Source organism: Petromyzon marinus, assembly GCF_048934315.1.
Source record: "Petromyzon marinus isolate PM22_M1 ecotype Great Lakes invasive population chromosome 70 unlocalized genomic scaffold, UKy_Petmar_22M1.pri1.0 chr70_unloc.2, whole genome shotgun sequence".
Classification (NCBI taxonomy): domain Eukaryota; kingdom Metazoa; phylum Chordata; class Hyperoartia; order Petromyzontiformes; family Petromyzontidae; genus Petromyzon; species Petromyzon marinus.
The window spans coordinates 800,446-817,553 of record NW_027422604.1 but is presented as its reverse complement, the minus strand read 5'-3'; the positions used below and the strand labels follow the sequence as shown (position 1 = coordinate 817,553).

Here is a 17,108-nt window from a genome sequence, read left to right as displayed (position 1 = left end):
TGTCGCACACACTGAGCGTCGCACACACTGAGCGTCACACACAGTGTCACACACAGTGTCACACACACTGAGCGTCACACACAGTGTCACACACACTGAGTGTCACACACACTGAGTGTCACACACACTGAGTGTCACACACACTGAGCGTCACACACAGTGTCACACACACTGAGTGTCACACACACTGAGCGTCACACACACTGAGCGTCACACACACTGAGTGTCACACACACTGAGTGTCACACACACTGAGTGTCACACACACTGAGTGTCACACACACTGAGTGTCACACACACTGAGCGTCACACACAGTGTCACACACACTGAGTGTCACACACACTGAGTGTCGCACACACTGAGTGTCGCACACACTGAGTGTCGCACACACTGAGTGTCGCACACACTGAGCGTCGCACACACTGAGCCTCACACACAGTCACACACTTTAGTGTTACCCTGAGCGTCACACAGGGTGTCACACACTTGAGTGTCACACAGGGTGTCACACACACTGAGCGTCACACACAGTGTCACACACACTGAGTGTCACACACACTCAGTGTCACACACCCTGAGTGTCACACACCCTGAGTGTCACACACTTGAGTGTTACCCTGAGCGTCACACAGGGTGTCACACACTTGAGTGTCACACGCGGAATCACAATATTTTACTGGAGGAATCTGACGAGCTGTGAAGCTCTTTCTCACAGCGTGGCACAAAGAGCGTTGCACATTGTTGTGCACTGTCCTGTTCCGCTGGTTCCACTCTGACAGTTCCGTTCTGCTGGACCTATTCTGTTCCGCCGGTTCCGTTCCTTGCAGCCAGTTCCATTAAATTTTGCCAGTTCCGGTGTCCCTTCTACCGGTTCCGTTCCGTTCCACTTGTTCCGTTCGGTTCTCACCGGTTCCGTTCTGTTCCACCGGTTCCGTTCTGTTCCACCGGTTCCGTTGTTCCATCGGTTCCGTTCCAATGGTTCTGTTCCGTTCCGCCGGTTCTGTTCCGTTCCGCCGGTTCTGTTCCGTTCCGCCGGTTGTGCTCCAATGGTTCTGTTCTGTTCCGCCGGTTCTGTTCCGTTCCGCCGGTTGTGCTCCAATGGTTCTGTTGCGTTCCGCCGGTTCTGTTCCAATGGTTCCGTTCCGTTCCGCCGGTTCTGTTCCGTTCCGCCGGTTCTGTTCCGTTCCGCCGCCGCGTCGGTTCCGTGTTGCAAGACATCGGCGCCATCTCCCACCCCCGGCCGGCAGGCGCGGCTTTGCCGGCCTTTAACCGGCGCCCGCTGACTCTGCCGCCCGTCCCCTCCGTGTCCCCTCCGTGTCCCCGCCAGGGCCACCAAGGCCTTCCAGGAGGTGCTCTACATCGAGCCGGGCTTCCGGCGCGCCAATGAGGTCCACCTGCGGCTCGCATTGATGTTCAAGCTCAACACGGACTACGAGACCAGCCTCAAGGTGAGCGCCCTCGCACGCACGCGCCGGTGTGTGCTGTGAATACATTGTATACATTGCACACTGCACAGCACACCGCACGCACATTGCACACACACAGCACACTGCACACACCACACACGCCGCACACACCACACACACAGCACACACCGCACACAGCACACACCACACACTGCACACACCGCACACACAGCACACACCGCACACAGCACACACCACACACCACACACAATGCACACACACTGCACACACAGCGCACACACCACACACACCGCACACAATGCACACACACTGCACACACACACACTGCACACACAGCACACACACACACCACACACACCACACACACACCACACACACACCGCACACACACCACACACACACCACACACCGCACACACACCGCACACCGCACACACACCGCACATACCACACACACCACACACTGCACACACACACAGCACACTGCACACACACCGCACACACCACACACACCACACACTGCACACACACACAGCACACTGCACACACACACAGCGCACACACCACACAGCGCACACACCACACACACCGCACACACCACACACACCGCACACACACACAGCACACTGCACACACACACTGCACACACACTGCACACACACCACACACACCACACACAATGCACACACAATGCACACACACGGCACACACACACTGCACACACCACACAATGCACACACCACACACAATGCACACACAATGCACACTCACAATGCACACACCACACACAATGCACACACACCACACAATGCACACACACCACACAATGCACACACCACACACAATGCACACACACCACACAATGCACACACCACACACACCGCACACAGCACACACCACACACACCACACACACACACCACACACAATGCACACTCACACTGCACACACCACACACACACACCACACACACACACCACACACAATGCACACACAATGCACACTCACACTGCACACACCACACACTCACACTGCACACACCACACACACACACACCACACACCACACATACACACACCACACACCACACACACACACCACACACACCACACACACCACACACACCACACACAATGCACTCACACTGCACACACCACACACAATGCACTCCCCGCGTGCGACGCACACCCCACCCACGACGTCGGTGGTGCTGCCGCGTTGTTGTTGTTGCTGCGCTGTCCTCCCCCAGGGAGTAGCTGGCTGTGAGGTTCAGTGGCCTTGGCTAGGCAGCCATCTGTCTCCCCTCCCTCCCCTCTGTGGAGCAGGAGACGCGTGTGTGTGTGTGTGTGTAGCAGGAGACCTGTGTGTGTGTAGCAGGAGATGTGTGTGTGTAGCAGGAGATGTGTGTGTGTAGCAGGAGACGTGTGTGTGAGTAGCAGGAGACGTGTGTGTGTGTGTGTAGCAGGAGACGTGTGTGTGTGTGTAGCAGGAAACCTGTGTGTGTGTGTGTAGCAGGAGACGTATGTGTGTGTGTGTGTAGCAGGAGACGTGTGTGTGTGTAGCAGGAGACGTGTGTGTGTGTGTAGCAGGAGACGTGTGTGTGTGTGTGTAGCAGGAGACGTGTGTGTGTGTGTAGCAGGAGACGCGTGTGTGTGTGTAGCAGGAGACCTGTGTGTGTGTGTAGCAGGAGACCTGTGTGTGTGTGTAGCAGGAGACTTGTGTGTGTGTGTAGCAGGAGACCTGTGTGTGTGTGTAGCAGGAGACGTGTGTGTGTGTGTGTGTAGCAGGAGACCTGTGTGTGTGTAGCAGGCCAGCTGCCCCTGTTGCCGGGCAGAACGCGTGCCTTCGTGACGGACGGGCCTCTCCACCTCCCGATTGGCTGCCGAGCACCCAATAGCACGGCTCCCCTTTGCAGCTTTGCTTTGCCTTTTTTATTTCTTCTCTTCCCCCTCTCTCTACCCTGCAGTTATCTGTGTGTGTAATTGTTTGTGTGTGTGTGTGTGATTGTGTGTGTAATTGTTTGTGTGTGTGTGATTGTGTGTGTGTGTAATTGTGTGTTTGTGTATGTAATTGTGTGTGTTTGTGTATGCAATTGTGTGTGTTTGTGTGTGCAATTGTGTATCTGTGTGTATGTGTGTTTGTGTGTGTATTTGTGTGTGTAATTGTGTGCAATGTGTGTGTGTGATTGTGTGTTTGTGTGTGTGTGTATGTGTGCAATGTGTGTGTATGTGTGTAATTGTGTGTATGTGTGCAATGTGTGTGTATGTGTGTAATTGTGTGTATGTGTGCAATGTGTGTGTGTATGTGTGTATGTGTGCAATGTGTGTAATTGTGTGTATGTGTGTGTGTAATTGTGTGTATTTGTGTGTGTAATTGTGTGTATGTGTGTGTGTGCATTGTGTGTGTGTGTGCATTGTGTGTGTGTGCATTGTGTGTGTGTGTGCATTGTGTGTGTGTGTGTAGTTGTGTGTATGTGTGTGTGTGTAATTGTGTGTGTGTGTATGTGTGCAATGTGTGTAATTGTGTGTATGTGTGTGTGTAATTGTGTGTATGTGTGTGCAATGTGTGTATGTGTGTGTAATTGTGTGTATGTGTGCAATGTGTGTAATTGTGTGTATGTGTGTGTGTAATTGTGTGTATGTGTGTGTGTAATTGTGTGTATGTGTGTGCAATGTGTGTATGTGTGTGTAATTGTGTGTATGTGTGCATTGTGTGTTTGTGTGTGTGCAATGTATGTGTGTGTATGTGTGCAATGTGTGCAATGTGTGTGTGTATGTGTGCAATGTGTGTAATTGTGTGTGTGGAATTGTGTGTGTGTGTATGTGTGCAATGTGTGTAATTGTGTGTGTGGAATTGTGTGTGTGTGTGTATGTGTGCAATGTGTGTAAATGTGTGTGTGGAATTGTGTGTGTGTGTATGTGTGCAATGTGTGTGTGTATGTGTGTGTGTGTGCTGGGGAGCGGTGGTGCAACTCGCTCTTCCGACGAACCCGGCGATCCCAGGTTTAGATCCCCGCTCACAGCCAACACCGCTGACGATTATCTCAACCTGGCCCTGGGCCGGTGTGGCGGTGTGTGCAGTCGTAAACATCGCCACCTGGGGGAGACAAAGGCGGCCGGGCGTGGTTGCTGGCCACCCCCACCCACTCGTGTGCCACAGTGCCGGCCTGCATGAGTGCTGCTCACAGCACTTGCCCCAACAGTCTGTTAAGAGGCTACACGGGGGACCTTTGTCTTTGCTGGGCTGTGCAAGTGGTGTACGTGTGTGTGTGTGTGTATACACAGTTTGTCCGCACGTGGCAGTATGAGCAAGCGTGTGGGGTGTGTTGCAGGGTACGTCTGTGTGTTGCGGGGTGTGTCTGGGTGTTGCAGGGTACGTCTGTGTGTTGCGGGGTGTGTCTGGGTGTTGCAGGGTACGTCTGTGTGTTGCGGGGTGTGTCTGGGTGTTGCAGGGTACGTCTGTGTGTTGCAGGGTGAGTCTGTGTGTTGTAGGGTAAGTCTGTGTGTTGTAGGGTGCGTCTGTGTTGTAGGGTGAGTCTGTGTGTTGCGAGGTGAGTCTGTGTGTTGTGGGGTGAGTCTGTGTGTTGTAGGGTGCGTCTGTGTGTTGTGAGTTGCGTCTGTGTGTTGTGGGGTGAGTCTTTGTGTTGTAGGGTGCGTCTGTGTTGTAGGGTGAGTCTGTGTGTTGCGAGGTGAGTCTGTGTGTTGTGGGGTGAGTCTGTGTGTTGTAGGGTGCGTCTGTGTGTTGCGGTGTGAGTCTGTGTGTTGCGGGGTGAGTCTGTGTGTTGTAGGGTGAGTCTGTGTTGTAGGGTGAGTCTGTGTGTTGCGAGGTGAGTCTGTGTGTTGCGGTGTGAGTCTGTGTGTTGCGGGGTGAGTCTGTGTGTTATAGGGTGAGTCTGTGTGTTGTAGGGTGAGTCTGTGTGTTGTAGGGTGAGTCTGTGTGTTGCGGGGTGAGTCTGTGTGTTGCAGGGTACGTCTGTGTGTTGCGGGGTGAGTCTGTGTGTTGCGGGGTGTGTCTGTGTGTTGTAGGGTGAGTCTGTGTGTTGCAGGGTGAGTCTGTGTGTTGCAGGGTGAGTCTGTGTGTTGTAGGTTGCGTCTGTGTGTTGTAGGGTGAGTCTGTGTGTTGTAGGGTACGTCTGTGTGTTGTAGGGTGCATCTGTGTGTTGTGAGTTGCGTCTGTGTGTTGTGGGGTGAGTCTTTGTGTTGTAGGGTGCGTCTGTGTTGTAGGGTGAGTCTGTGTGTTGCGAGGTGAGTCTGTGTGTTGTGGGGTGAGTCTGTGTGTTGTAGGGTGCGTCTGTGTGTTGCGGTGTGAGTCTGTGTGTTGCGGGGTGAGTCTGTGTGTTGTAGGGTGAGTCTGTGTTGTAGGGTGAGTCTGTGTGTTGCGAGGTGAGTCTGTGTGTTGCGGTGTGAGTCTGTGTGTTGCGGGGTGAGTCTGTGTGTTATAGGGTGAGTCTGTGTGTTGTAGGGTGAGTCTGTGTGTTGTAGGGTGAGTCTGTGTGTTGCGGGGTGAGTCTGTGTGTTGCAGGGTACGTCTGTGTGTTGCGGCGTGAGTCTGTGTGTTGCGGGGTGTGTCTGTGTGTTGTAGGGTGAGTCTGTGTGTTGCAGGGTGAGTCTGTGTGTTGCAGGGTGAGTCTGTGTGTTGTAGGTTGCGTCTGTGTGTTGTAGGGTGAGTCTGTGTGTTGTAGGGTACGTCTGTGTGTTGTAGGGTGCATCTGTGTGTTGTGAGTTGCGTCTGTGTGTTGTGGGGTGAGTCTTTGTGTTGTAGGGTGCGTCTGTGTTGTAGGGTGAGTCTGTGTGTTGCGAGGTGAGTCTGTGTGTTGTGGGGTGAGTCTGTGTGTTGTAGGGTGCGTCTGTGTGTTGCGGTGTGAGTCTGTGTGTTGCGGGGTGAGTCTGTGTGTTGTAGGGTGAGTCTGTGTTGTAGGGTGAGTCTGTGTGTTGCGAGGTGAGTCTGTGTGTTGCGGTGTGAGTCTGTGTGTTGCGGGGTGAGTCTGTGTGTTATAGGGTGAGTCTGTGTGTTGTAGGGTGAGTCTGTGTGTTGTAGGGTGAGTCTGTGTGTTGCGGGGTGAGTCTGTGTGTTGCAGGGTACGTCTGTGTGTTGCGGCGTGAGTCTGTGTGTTGCGGGGTGTGTCTGTGTGTTGTAGGGTGAGTCTGTGTGTTGCAGGGTGAGTCTGTGTGTTGCAGGGTGAGTCTGTGTGTTGTAGGTTGCGTCTGTGTGTTGTAGGGTGAGTCTGTGTGTTGTAGGGTACGTCTGTGTGTTGTAGGGTGCGTCTGTGTGTTGTGAGTTGCGTCTGTGTGTTGTGGGGTGAGTCTTTGTGTTGTAGGGTGCGTCTGTGTTGTAGGGTGAGTCTGTGTGTTGCGAGGTGAGTCTGTGTGTTGTGGGGTGAGTCTGTGTGTTGTAGGGTGAGTCTGTGTTGTAGGGTGAGTCTGTGTGTTGCGAGGTGAGTCTGTGTGTTGCGGTGTGAGTCTGTGTGTTGCGGGGTGAGTCTGTGTGTTATAGGGTGAGTCTGTGTGTTGTAGGGTGAGTCTGTGTGTTGTAGGGTGAGTCTGTGTGTTGCGAGGTGAGTCTGTGTGTTGTAGGGTGAGTCTGTGTGTTGTAGGGTGAGTCTGTGTGTTGCGAGGTGAGTCTGTGTGTTGTGAGTTGCGTCTGTGTTGTGGGGTGAGTCTGTCTGTTGTGGGGTGAGTCTGTGTGTCGTGGGGTGAGTCTGTGTGTTGCGAGGTGAGTCTGTGTGTTGCGGTGTGAGTCTGTGTGTTGCGGGGTGAGTCTGTGTGTTATAGGGTGAGTCTGTGTGTTGTAGGGTGAGTCTGTGTGTTGTAGGGTGAGTCTGTGTGTTGCGGGGTGAGTCTGTGTGTTGCAGGGTACGTCTGTGTGTTGCGGGGTGAGTCTGTGTGTTGCGGGGTGTGTCTGTGTGTTGTAGGGTGAGTCTGTGTGTTGCAGGGTGAGTCTGTGTGTTGCAGGGTGAGTCTGTGTGTTGTAGGTTGCGTCTGTGTGTTGTAGGGTGAGTGTGTGTTGTAGGGTACGTCTGTGTGTTGTAGGGTGCGTCTGTGTGTTGTGAGTTGCGTCTGTGTGTTGTGGGGTGAGTCTTTGTGTTGTAGGGTGAGTCTGTGTGTTGCGAGGTGAGTCTGTGTGTTGTGGGGTGAGTCTGTGTGTTGTAGGGTGCGTCTGTGTGTTGCGGTGTGAGTCTGTGTGTTGCGGGGTGAGTCTGTGTGTTGTAGGGTGAGTCTGTGTTGTAGGGTGAGTCTGTGTGTTGCGAGGTGAGTCTGTGTGTTGCGGTGTGAGTCTGTGTGTTGCGGGGTGAGTCTGTGTGTTATAGGGTGAGTCTGTGTGTTGTAGGGTGAGTCTGTGTGTTGTAGGGTGAGTCTGTGTGTTGCGAGGTGAGTCTGTGTGTTGCGGGGTGAGTCTGTGTGTTGTAGGGTGAGTCTGTGTGTTGCGAGGTGAGTCTGTGTGTTGTGAGTTGCGTCTGTGTTGTGGGGTGAGTCTGTCTGTTGTGGGGTGAGTCTGTGTGTTGTGGGGTGCGTCTGTGTGTTGTGGGGTGAGTCTGTGTGTTGTGGGGTGAGTCTGTGTGTTGTGGGGTGAGTCTGTGTGTTGTGGGGTGCGTCTGTGTTGTGGGGTGCGTCTGTTTGTTGCGGGGTGAGTCTGTGTGTTGTGAGTTGCGTCTGTGTCATCTCGGTCAGTCAAGCCCACGGCACCTGGGTCTGTCCCGTTACCTCCTGCCAGCGGGCGTTCGACGCTTGACGTAGCCTCAAAAGGGGGGGGGGGGTGGGGGGCCTGGCCTGGCACAAGCGCCGTGGGGACGTCACCGCCACTTAGAAGCGGTGACGTAGTTGACGTCGGGGTGTGTCTGTGCGCTGGGGTGCAATCCGCACAATCAAGGTCCGTGTGTAGAATCTTAACAATCTCACAGCCTCCCCCGACACCGATTCACTCCGCTCACTCATCGGGCAGGCAGTCTGTGTGTATATCCACGTGTGTTGAAACTTCTATCGCACCGTACGTAGCCAACCATGCTATGTGTGTGTTGAGCTTCTACACAGTACGTAGCCAACCGTGCTGTGTGTGTTTAAACTTTTCGCACCGTACGTAGCCAAGTGTACAAATCGGAAGTGCGGGGGAAGGGCAACAAACTCTAAAAACAACAAGAAGCAGTATTACAGAAATTAGTTTGTCAATCTAGATGATGATGGTGATGATTTAAATGTGGCGTAGCTGCCAGTGGATTCCTAATATCAGAAGGAAGAGACCCATAGAGACCCACAGAGACCTGCAGAGACCCGCAGAGACCCGCAGAGACCCAGAGAGACCCACAGAGACCCATAGAGACCCATAGAGACCCATAGAGACCCATAGAGACCCATAGAGACCCACAGAGACCAACAGAGACTCAGAGACCCGCAGAGACCCACAGAGACCCACAGAGACTCACAGAGACTCACAGGGATCCACAGAGACCCACAGAGACCCACAGACCCATAGACACCCACAGAGACCTACAGAGACCCATAGACACCCACAGAGACCCATAGACACCCACAGAGACCTACAGAGACCCACATACTCGCAGAGACCCGCAGAGACCCATAGACACCCACAGAGACCTACCGAGACCCACAGACTCGCAGAGACCCGCAGAGACCCACAGGGATCCACAGAGACCCACAGAGACTCACAGGGATCTACAGAGACCCACAGAGACCCACAGGGATCCACAGAGACTCGCAGAGACCCACAGGGATCCACAGGGATCCACAGAGACCCGCAGAGACCCACAGAGACCCACAGAGACTCACAGGGATCCACAGAGATCCACAGAGACTCACAGGGATCCACAGAGACCCACAGAGACCCACAGAGACCCGCAGAGACCCACAGAGACCCACAGAGACCCACAGGGATCCACAGAGACCCACAGAGACTCACAGGGATCCACAGAGACCCACAGAGACCCACAGGGATCCACAGAGACCCACAGATACCCACAGGGATGCACAGAGACCCACAGAGACCCACAGGGATGCACAGAGAAGACCCATACCCATTTGTATGTACGTTTAGATTCTTTATACGTCTCGTGAGGCTTCTCGTACACGCACACAGCACGGTTCACTACGTACGGTGCGAAAGAAGTTCAACAGGCGTCAGGGTCAAAATTTAACCCACAACCTCCTCCTGCGTGCCCGGCGAGGCAGTTAACATCTCCGAGCCACCGCGGCGAGATGTTAACCACCACCACCAACCTCCACCGTGGTTGTCCGCTTGCCGCTGCACGCTCACGGCACCGCTCACGGCACCGCTCACGGCAATACTCACGGCACCGATGGCGTCACTGATGGCGTCACCGCTCACGGACAGCGGGAAGGCATGACCCTAACGGGGGGGGTGTCGGGTTTCACAAGATTGATTCGTGTCACCAGGTAGAGAAGTCAAAACAGATGAAGGTTATTTATATACCTAGGAAGTCTCATTCACAAGGGGTGTGAGTGTGCCTGGGTTGGGTGATTGAGTTGAGTTGTTGTTCGATCATTGACCAGCCGAGAGACCCATGATGAGTTCCTGAATGTGATTCGGAGACTCGGCTTTCCAGGAGGCACCTTCTTTATTGACACCTTCACACTCCACAGGTCTGCCCGTTCACTCTCCCGGCTCGTCTCGCCTAGCCCAGACACAACCCTGGCCGTGTTACACCGACGGCGCCCACCGGGACGGCCAACAAATATCCGGCCGCGCAATGTCTAGCGAAGACAGCGACAGACGAGTCCCAGAACCAGCAGCCCCGAGCTCCCCGCTCTCCGCTGCTTTTATCCTCCCTGGCCCCGCCCTGGCCCCGCCCTGGCCCCGCCCTGGCCCCGCCCTGGCCCCGCCCTGGCCCCGCCCTGGCCCCGCCCTGGCCCCGCCCTGGCCCCGCCCTGGCCCCGCCTCCCTTCTGGAACCCGCCAACCACAACCACAGCGGTTGTGGTTGGCGGTGGAGGCAGCGGTGGTGGAGGTGGTGGCAGCGGCGGTAGTGGTGGTGGGGGTGATGGAGGCAGCAGTGGTGGAGGTAGCGGTGGTGGAGGTAAAGGTCGTGGTGGTGTGGTGGAGGTGGTTGCGGTAGCTGTGATGGAGGTGGTGGCGGTGGAGGTGGTGGAGGTAGCGGCGATGGAGGTGGTGGAGGTAGCGGTGGTCAAGGTGGTGGCGGTGGTGGCGGTGGAGGTGGTGGGGGTGGTTGTGGTGGAGGTAGCGTTGGTGGAGGTGGCGGAGGTGGAGGAGGTGGCGGAGGTGGCGGAGGTGGTGGAGGTGGTGGAGGTAGAGGAGGTGGTGGAGGAGGCGGTGGTGGCGGTGGTGGAGGTGGTGGCGGTGGAGGTGGTGGAGGTAGAGAAGGTGGAGGTAGAGAAGGTGGTGGAGGTGGTGGTAGTGGCGGTAGTCGTTGGGGGTGTGTGAAGGTGCCTCGCGTTGACGTAGGGGAGGCAGAATGGAGCTGGGAGTTTGCGTAACGAGTTCAGAGCCCATGGAGACCCGCAGAGGGCGACGAGAAATGCCGGAGGGTGACGCGGCACGGCGGGAGTCGGGTGGGGGGGGGGGGCTAGCGGGGCAGGGGGGGGGGGCACGGCAGGAAATGAGGTGAAAGGTCACCGCGGTGCAAGTCGACGAGGGTGGCTGGGGGTGCCGTGCGTCGAGGGCTCTCAGCGCCCGCCCTGGGGATTCTTGTTGTGTTGATGAGCGCGGTTGGCTACGTACACAGAGACCCACAGACTCACCACACAGAGACCCACAGACTCACCACACAGAGACCCACAGACTCACCACACAGACCCACAGACTCACCACACAGAGACCCACAGACTCACCACACAGAGACCCACAGACTCACCACACAGAGACCCACAGACTCACCACACAGACACCCATAGACTCATCACACAGAGACCCACAGACTCACCACACAGAGACCCACAGACTCACCACACAGAGACCCACAGACTCACCACACAGTGACCCACAGACTCACCACACAGAGACCCACAGACTCACCACACAGAGACCCACAGACTCACCACACAGAGACCCACAGACTCACCACACAGAGACCCACAGACTCACCACACAGAGACCCACAGACTCATCACACAGAGACCCACAGACTCACCACACAGAGACCCACAGACTCATCACACAGAGACCCACAGACTCACCACACAGAGACCCACAGACTCATCACACAGAGACCCACAGACTCACCACACAGAGACCCACAGACTCACCACACAGAGACCCACAGACTCATCACACAGAGACCCACAGACTCACCACACAGAGACCCACAGACTCATCACACAGAGACCCACAGACTCATCACACAGAGACCCACAGACTCATCACAGAGACCCCTCGACTCATGAACAGAGCACTGCGTGTGTTTAACGTTTTTTTTCCCTCTGCAGTTGCTTTCTAGGAAGTCTGCTGTTTAGCATCTCTCTCTCTCTCTCCCCCAGCCCTCCTCCCTCCACCATCGCTGCCTCCCTCTCTCCCCACCCTCCCTCTTAGCCTCCCTCCCACCCCACACTCTCCCCACCCCACACACACCCCACACTCTCCCCACACTCTCCCCACACTCTCCCCACACTCTCCCCACACTCTCCCCACACTCTCCCCACCCCACACTCTCCCCACACTCTCCCCACACTCTCCCCACACTCTCCCCACCCCACACACACACCCCACACACACACCCCACACTCTCCCCACACTCTCCCCACACTCTCCCCACACTCTCCCCACCCCACACTCTCCCCACACTCTCCCCACACTCTCCCCACACTCTCCCCACACTCTCCCCACACTCTCCCCACACTCTCCCCACCCCACACTCTCCCCACCCCACTCTCTCCTTCCCACCCTCCCTGCCTGCTCAGCCTTTTCCTATTCTGTTTGTAATGTGAAGCAGCTGGATTACCGGGTGTGTGTCACTGTGTGTGTGTTACTGTGTGTGTGTTACTGTGTGTGTGTGTGTGTGTTACTGTGTGTGTGTTACTGTGTGTCTGTGTGTGTGTGCCACTGTGTGTGTGTTACTGTGTGTGTGTTACTGTGTGTCTGTGTGTGTGTGTCACTGTGTGTGTGTGTTACTGTGTGTGTTACTGTGTGTGTGTTACTGTGTGTCTGTGTGTGTGTGTCACTGTGTGTCTGTGTGTGTGTTACTGTGTGTGTGTTACTGTGTGTCTGTGTGTGTGTGTCACTGTGTGTGTGTTACTGTGTGTCTGTGTGTGTGTGCCACTGTGTGTGTGTGTTACTGTGTGTGTTACTGTGTGTGTGTTACCGTGTGTGTGTTACTGTGTGTGTGTCACTGTGTGTGTGTCACTGTGTGTGTGTTACTGTGTGTGTGTTACTGTGTGTGTGTGTTACTGTGTGTGTGTGTGTCACTGTGTGTGTGTGTCACTGTGTGTGTATGTCACTGTGTGTCACTGTGTGTCACTGTGTGTGTGTCACTGTGTGTCACTGTGTGTGTGTCACTGTGTGTGTGTCACTGTGTGTGTGTCACTGTGTGTCACTGTGTGTCACTGTGTCACTGTGTGTGTGTGTCACTGTGTGTGTGTTACTGTGTGTCTGTGTGTGTGTGTCACTGTGTGTGTGTTACTGTGTGTGTGTCACTGTGTGTGTGTTACTGTGTGTGTGTCACTGTGTGTGTGTCACTGTGTGTGTGTCACTGTGTGTGTGTGTGTGTGTTACTGTGTGTGTGTTATTGTGTGTGTGTTTTACTGTGTGTGTTACTGTGTGTGTTACTGTATGTGTGTTACTGTGTGTGTGTCACTGTGTGTGTGTGTCACTGTGTGTGTGTGTCACTGTGTGTGTGTCACTGTGTGTGTGTCACTGTGTGTCTGTGTGTGTGTCACTGTGTGTGTTACTGTGTGTGTGTTACTGTGTGTCACTGTGTGTTACTGTGTGTGTCACTGTGTGTGTGTGTGTCACTGTGTGTGTGTGTCACTGTGTGTCACTGTGTGTGTGTGTTACTGTGTGCCTGTGTGTGTGTCACTGTGTGCCTGTGTGTGTTACTGTGTGTGTGTTACTGTGTGTCACTGTGTGTGTTACTGTGTGTCACTGTGTGTGTGTGTTACTGTGTGTGTGTTACTGTGTGTCACTGTGTGTGTGTGTTACTGTGTGTGTGTTACTGTGTGTCACTGTGTGTGTGTGTTACTGTGCCTGTGTGTGTGTCACTGTGTGTGTGTTACTGTGTGCCTGTGTGTGTGTCACTGTGTCACTGTGTGTGTGTGTCACTGTGTGTGTCACTGTGTCACTGTGTGTGTGTGTCACTGTGTGCCTGTGTGTGTGTCTCACTGTGTGTGTGTCACTGTGTGTCACTGTGTGCCTATTTGTCACTATGCATCACTGTGTGCCTGTGTGTGTCACTGTGTGTGTGTCACTGTGTGTCACTGTGTGTGTGTGTCACTGTGTGTGTGTGTGTCACTGTGTGCCTGTGTGTGTCACTGTGTGTGTGTGTCACTGTGTGGCTGTGTGTGTCACTGTGTGTGTGTCACTGTGTGTGTGTGTCACTGTGTGTGTGTGTCACTGTGTGTGTCACTGTGTGTGTGTGTCACTGTGTGTGTGTCACTTTGTGTGTGTGTCACTGTATCACTGTGTGTGTGTCACTGTGTGTGTGTCACTGTGTGTGTGTGTCACTGTGTCACTGTGTGTGTGCACGCGCCTGTGTAGCGTGGAGAGCGGTAGTGTAGCGGTTAGCGCTACGTCGCTCTACGAACCTGGCGATTCATAGGTGCCGCTACTCGCTAACGGCACTTCAGAATGAGAGTGTTTGTTTACGCTGCAGGACGAATCCCATGAGCTCTTAAGCTCTCTTCCTCACAGGGGCCGACGGGTTTAAGAACGCCCCAAATACAAAACAGATCGCCCCAAGCGCGTGCAGACAGACAACTCGGGCCCCTCCCCACATCCCACCAGGCACAGCGCCCCCACCAGCGAGTCACCAGCGAGTTACCAGAGAGTCACCAGCGAGTCACCAGCGAGTCACCAGCGAGTCACCAGCGAGTCACCAGCGAGTCACCAGCGAGTCACCAGCGAGTTACCAGAGAGTCACCAGCTCGTCACCAGCGAGTCACCAGCGAGTCACCAGCGAGTCACCAGCGAGTTATTTTGCGTGTCGAGGAGCGACCCCTGGCCACCCACGGAAGTGGCCGCTCCACCATTTGGACGCTCACACCGGCAACCCAAACGCCGCTTCCACTCCGCTTCCACGCCGCTTCCACTCCGCTTCCACGCCGCTTCCACTCCGCCTCCACTCCGCTTCCACTCCGCCTCCACTCCGCTTCCACGCCGCTTCCACGCGGCTTCCACGCGGCTTCCACGCCGCTTCCACTCCGCTTCCACTCCGTTTCCACTCCGCTTGCACTCCGCTTCCACTCCGCTTCCACTCCGCTTCCACGCCGCTTCCACTCCGCTTCCACTCCGCTTCCACTCCGCTTCCACTCCGCTTCCACTCCGCTTCCACGCCGCTTCCACTCCGCTTCCACTCCGCTTCCACGCCGCTTCCACTCCACTTCCAGTCCGCTTCCACGCCGCTTCCAGAATACTCAGCGACGAACCGCAGGGCCGCGGAGCGAGTGGATGCAGGTCGGCCGTGTAGGGTGTTGGGTGTTGGGTGGATGCAGGGGGTTGGGGTGCGGGGGTGGGGAGGGGTGTTAATGGTTGTTGAGCGGGGGTTGTTGGTGCGAGTGGGTGTTGGCCGGGCGAGGTTGTTGGTTGTTAGAGCGTTGGGCGAGTGCAGTGTGTTGAGTGCAGTGCGTCGAGTGGGTCTAGGGCGCTGGGTGGGTGGAGCATTGTAAGTGGTGTAGGGTGTTGGACAGGTGTAGTGTGTGTGTTGTGTGGAGGTAGCGTGTAGTGTGGGTGTAGGGTGCCGTGTGTAGCGTGTAGTATGTGGTGTGGGTGTAGTGTGCAGTGTGTACGGTGTAGAGCCTGGTGTAGTGTAGCGTGTAGGGTGTAGTGTATTGTGTAGGGTGTAGTGTAGTGTGTGGTGTAGTGTGTAGTGTAGCGTGTGTAGGGTGTAGTGTAGCGTGTAGGGTGTATTGTGTAGTGTGTAGTGTATTGTGTAGTGTAGGGTGTAGTGTATTGCGTTGTGTGTATTGTGTAGGGTAGTGTGTAGGGTGTATTGTGTAGTGTGTAGGGTGTAGTGTATTGTGTAGGGTGTATTGTGTAGTGTATTGTGTAGGGTGTAGTGTGTAGGGTGTATTGTGTAGTGTATTGTGTAGGGTGTATTGTGTAGTGTATTGTGTAGGGTGTAGTGTATTGTGTAGTGTAGGGTGTATTGTGTAGTGTATTGTGTAGGGTGGAGTGGAGTGTGTAGTGGAGTGTATTGTGTAATGTAGGGTGTATTGTGTAGTGTGTAGTGTATTGTGTAGGGTGTATTGTGTAGTGTAGTGTATTGTGTGTAGTGTGGAGTGTGTAGTGGAGTGTATTGTGTGGTGTAGGGTGTATTGTGTAGTGTATTGTGTAGTGTATTGTGTAGGGTGTATTGTGTAGTGTATTGTGTAGTGTATTGTGTAGGGTGTAGTGTATTGTGTAGGGTGTAGTGTAGTGTATTGTGTATAGTGTATTGTAGTGTGTAGGGTGTAGTGGAGTGGTGACGTTGCGGTTGTCCAGGGTTCGTGCCCCCCCCACTCCCCGTGGTGGCTGTAGGGGTTAAACCCGGGACGTGAGGGGGTGCGTGGGGCCAATGGCGGAGTTCCCTCCCCTCCTCCCCCTCCCCTACTCACTCTGTGGCTTTTCCTCTTCCCTCTCTCACCACTCTCACCACTCTCCCTGTGCGTCTCCCTCTAATCATTCACTGTGAGTGGGCTCGTGTGTAGGGTGTAGGTGGGATAGTGTTGTCTAGGGTGTAGGTGGGATAGTGTTGTCTAGGGTGTAGGTGGGATAGTGTTGTCTAGGGTGTAGGTGGGATAGTGTTGTCTAGGGTGTAGGTGGGATAGTGTTGTGTAATGTGTAGGTGGGATAGTGGTGTCTAGGGTGTAGGTGGGTGAGTGTTGTGTAGGGTGTAGGTGGGATAGTGTTGTGTAGGGTGTAGGTGGGATAGTGTTGTGTAGGGTGTAGGTGGGATAGTGTTGTGTAGGGTGTAGCTGAGATAGTGTTGTCTAGGGTGTAGGTGAGATAGTGTTGTGTAGGGTGTAGGTGGGATAGTGTTGTCTAGGGTGTAGGTGGGATAGTGTTGTGTAGGGTGTAGGTGGGATAGTGTTGTGTAGGGTGTAGGTGGGATAGTGTTGTCTAGGGTGTAGGTGGGATAGTGTTGTGTAGGGTGTAGGTGGGATAGTGTTGTCTAGGGTGTAGGTGGGATAGTGTTGTGTAGGGTGTAGGTGGGTGAGTGTTGTGTAGGGTGTAGGTGGGATAGTGTTGTGTAGGGTGTAGGTGGGATAGTGTTGTGTAGGGTGTAGGTGGGATAGTGTTGTCTAGGGTGTAGGTGGGATAGTGTTGTCTAGGGTGTAGGTGGGATAGTGTTGTGTAGGGTGTGGGTGGGATAGTGTTGTGTAGGGTGTAGGTGGGTGAGTGTTGTGTAGGGTGTAGGTGGGATAGTGTTGTGTAGGGTGTAGGTGGGATAGTGTTGTGTAGGGTGTAGGTGGGATAGTGTTGTGTAGGGTGTCGGTGAGATAGTGTTGTGTAGGGTGTAGGTGGGATAGTGTTGTCTAGGGTGTAGGTGGGATAGTGTTGTGTAGGGT

General features: G+C 54.5%; 1 protein-coding gene across 1 annotated transcript in view; it reads left to right on the top strand.

The window, feature by feature from the left end:
- LOC142908107 (histone demethylase UTY-like) overlaps positions 1–17,108 on the top strand; it is a 163,249-nt gene that overhangs the window by 121,110 nt on the left and 25,031 nt on the right. Inside the window, exon 6 of the mRNA XM_076058334.1 lies at positions 1,329–1,449. Coding sequence (XP_075914449.1) covers positions 1,329–1,449 — 121 coding nt within the window. The remainder of the gene's footprint in view (positions 1–1,328; positions 1,450–17,108) is intronic.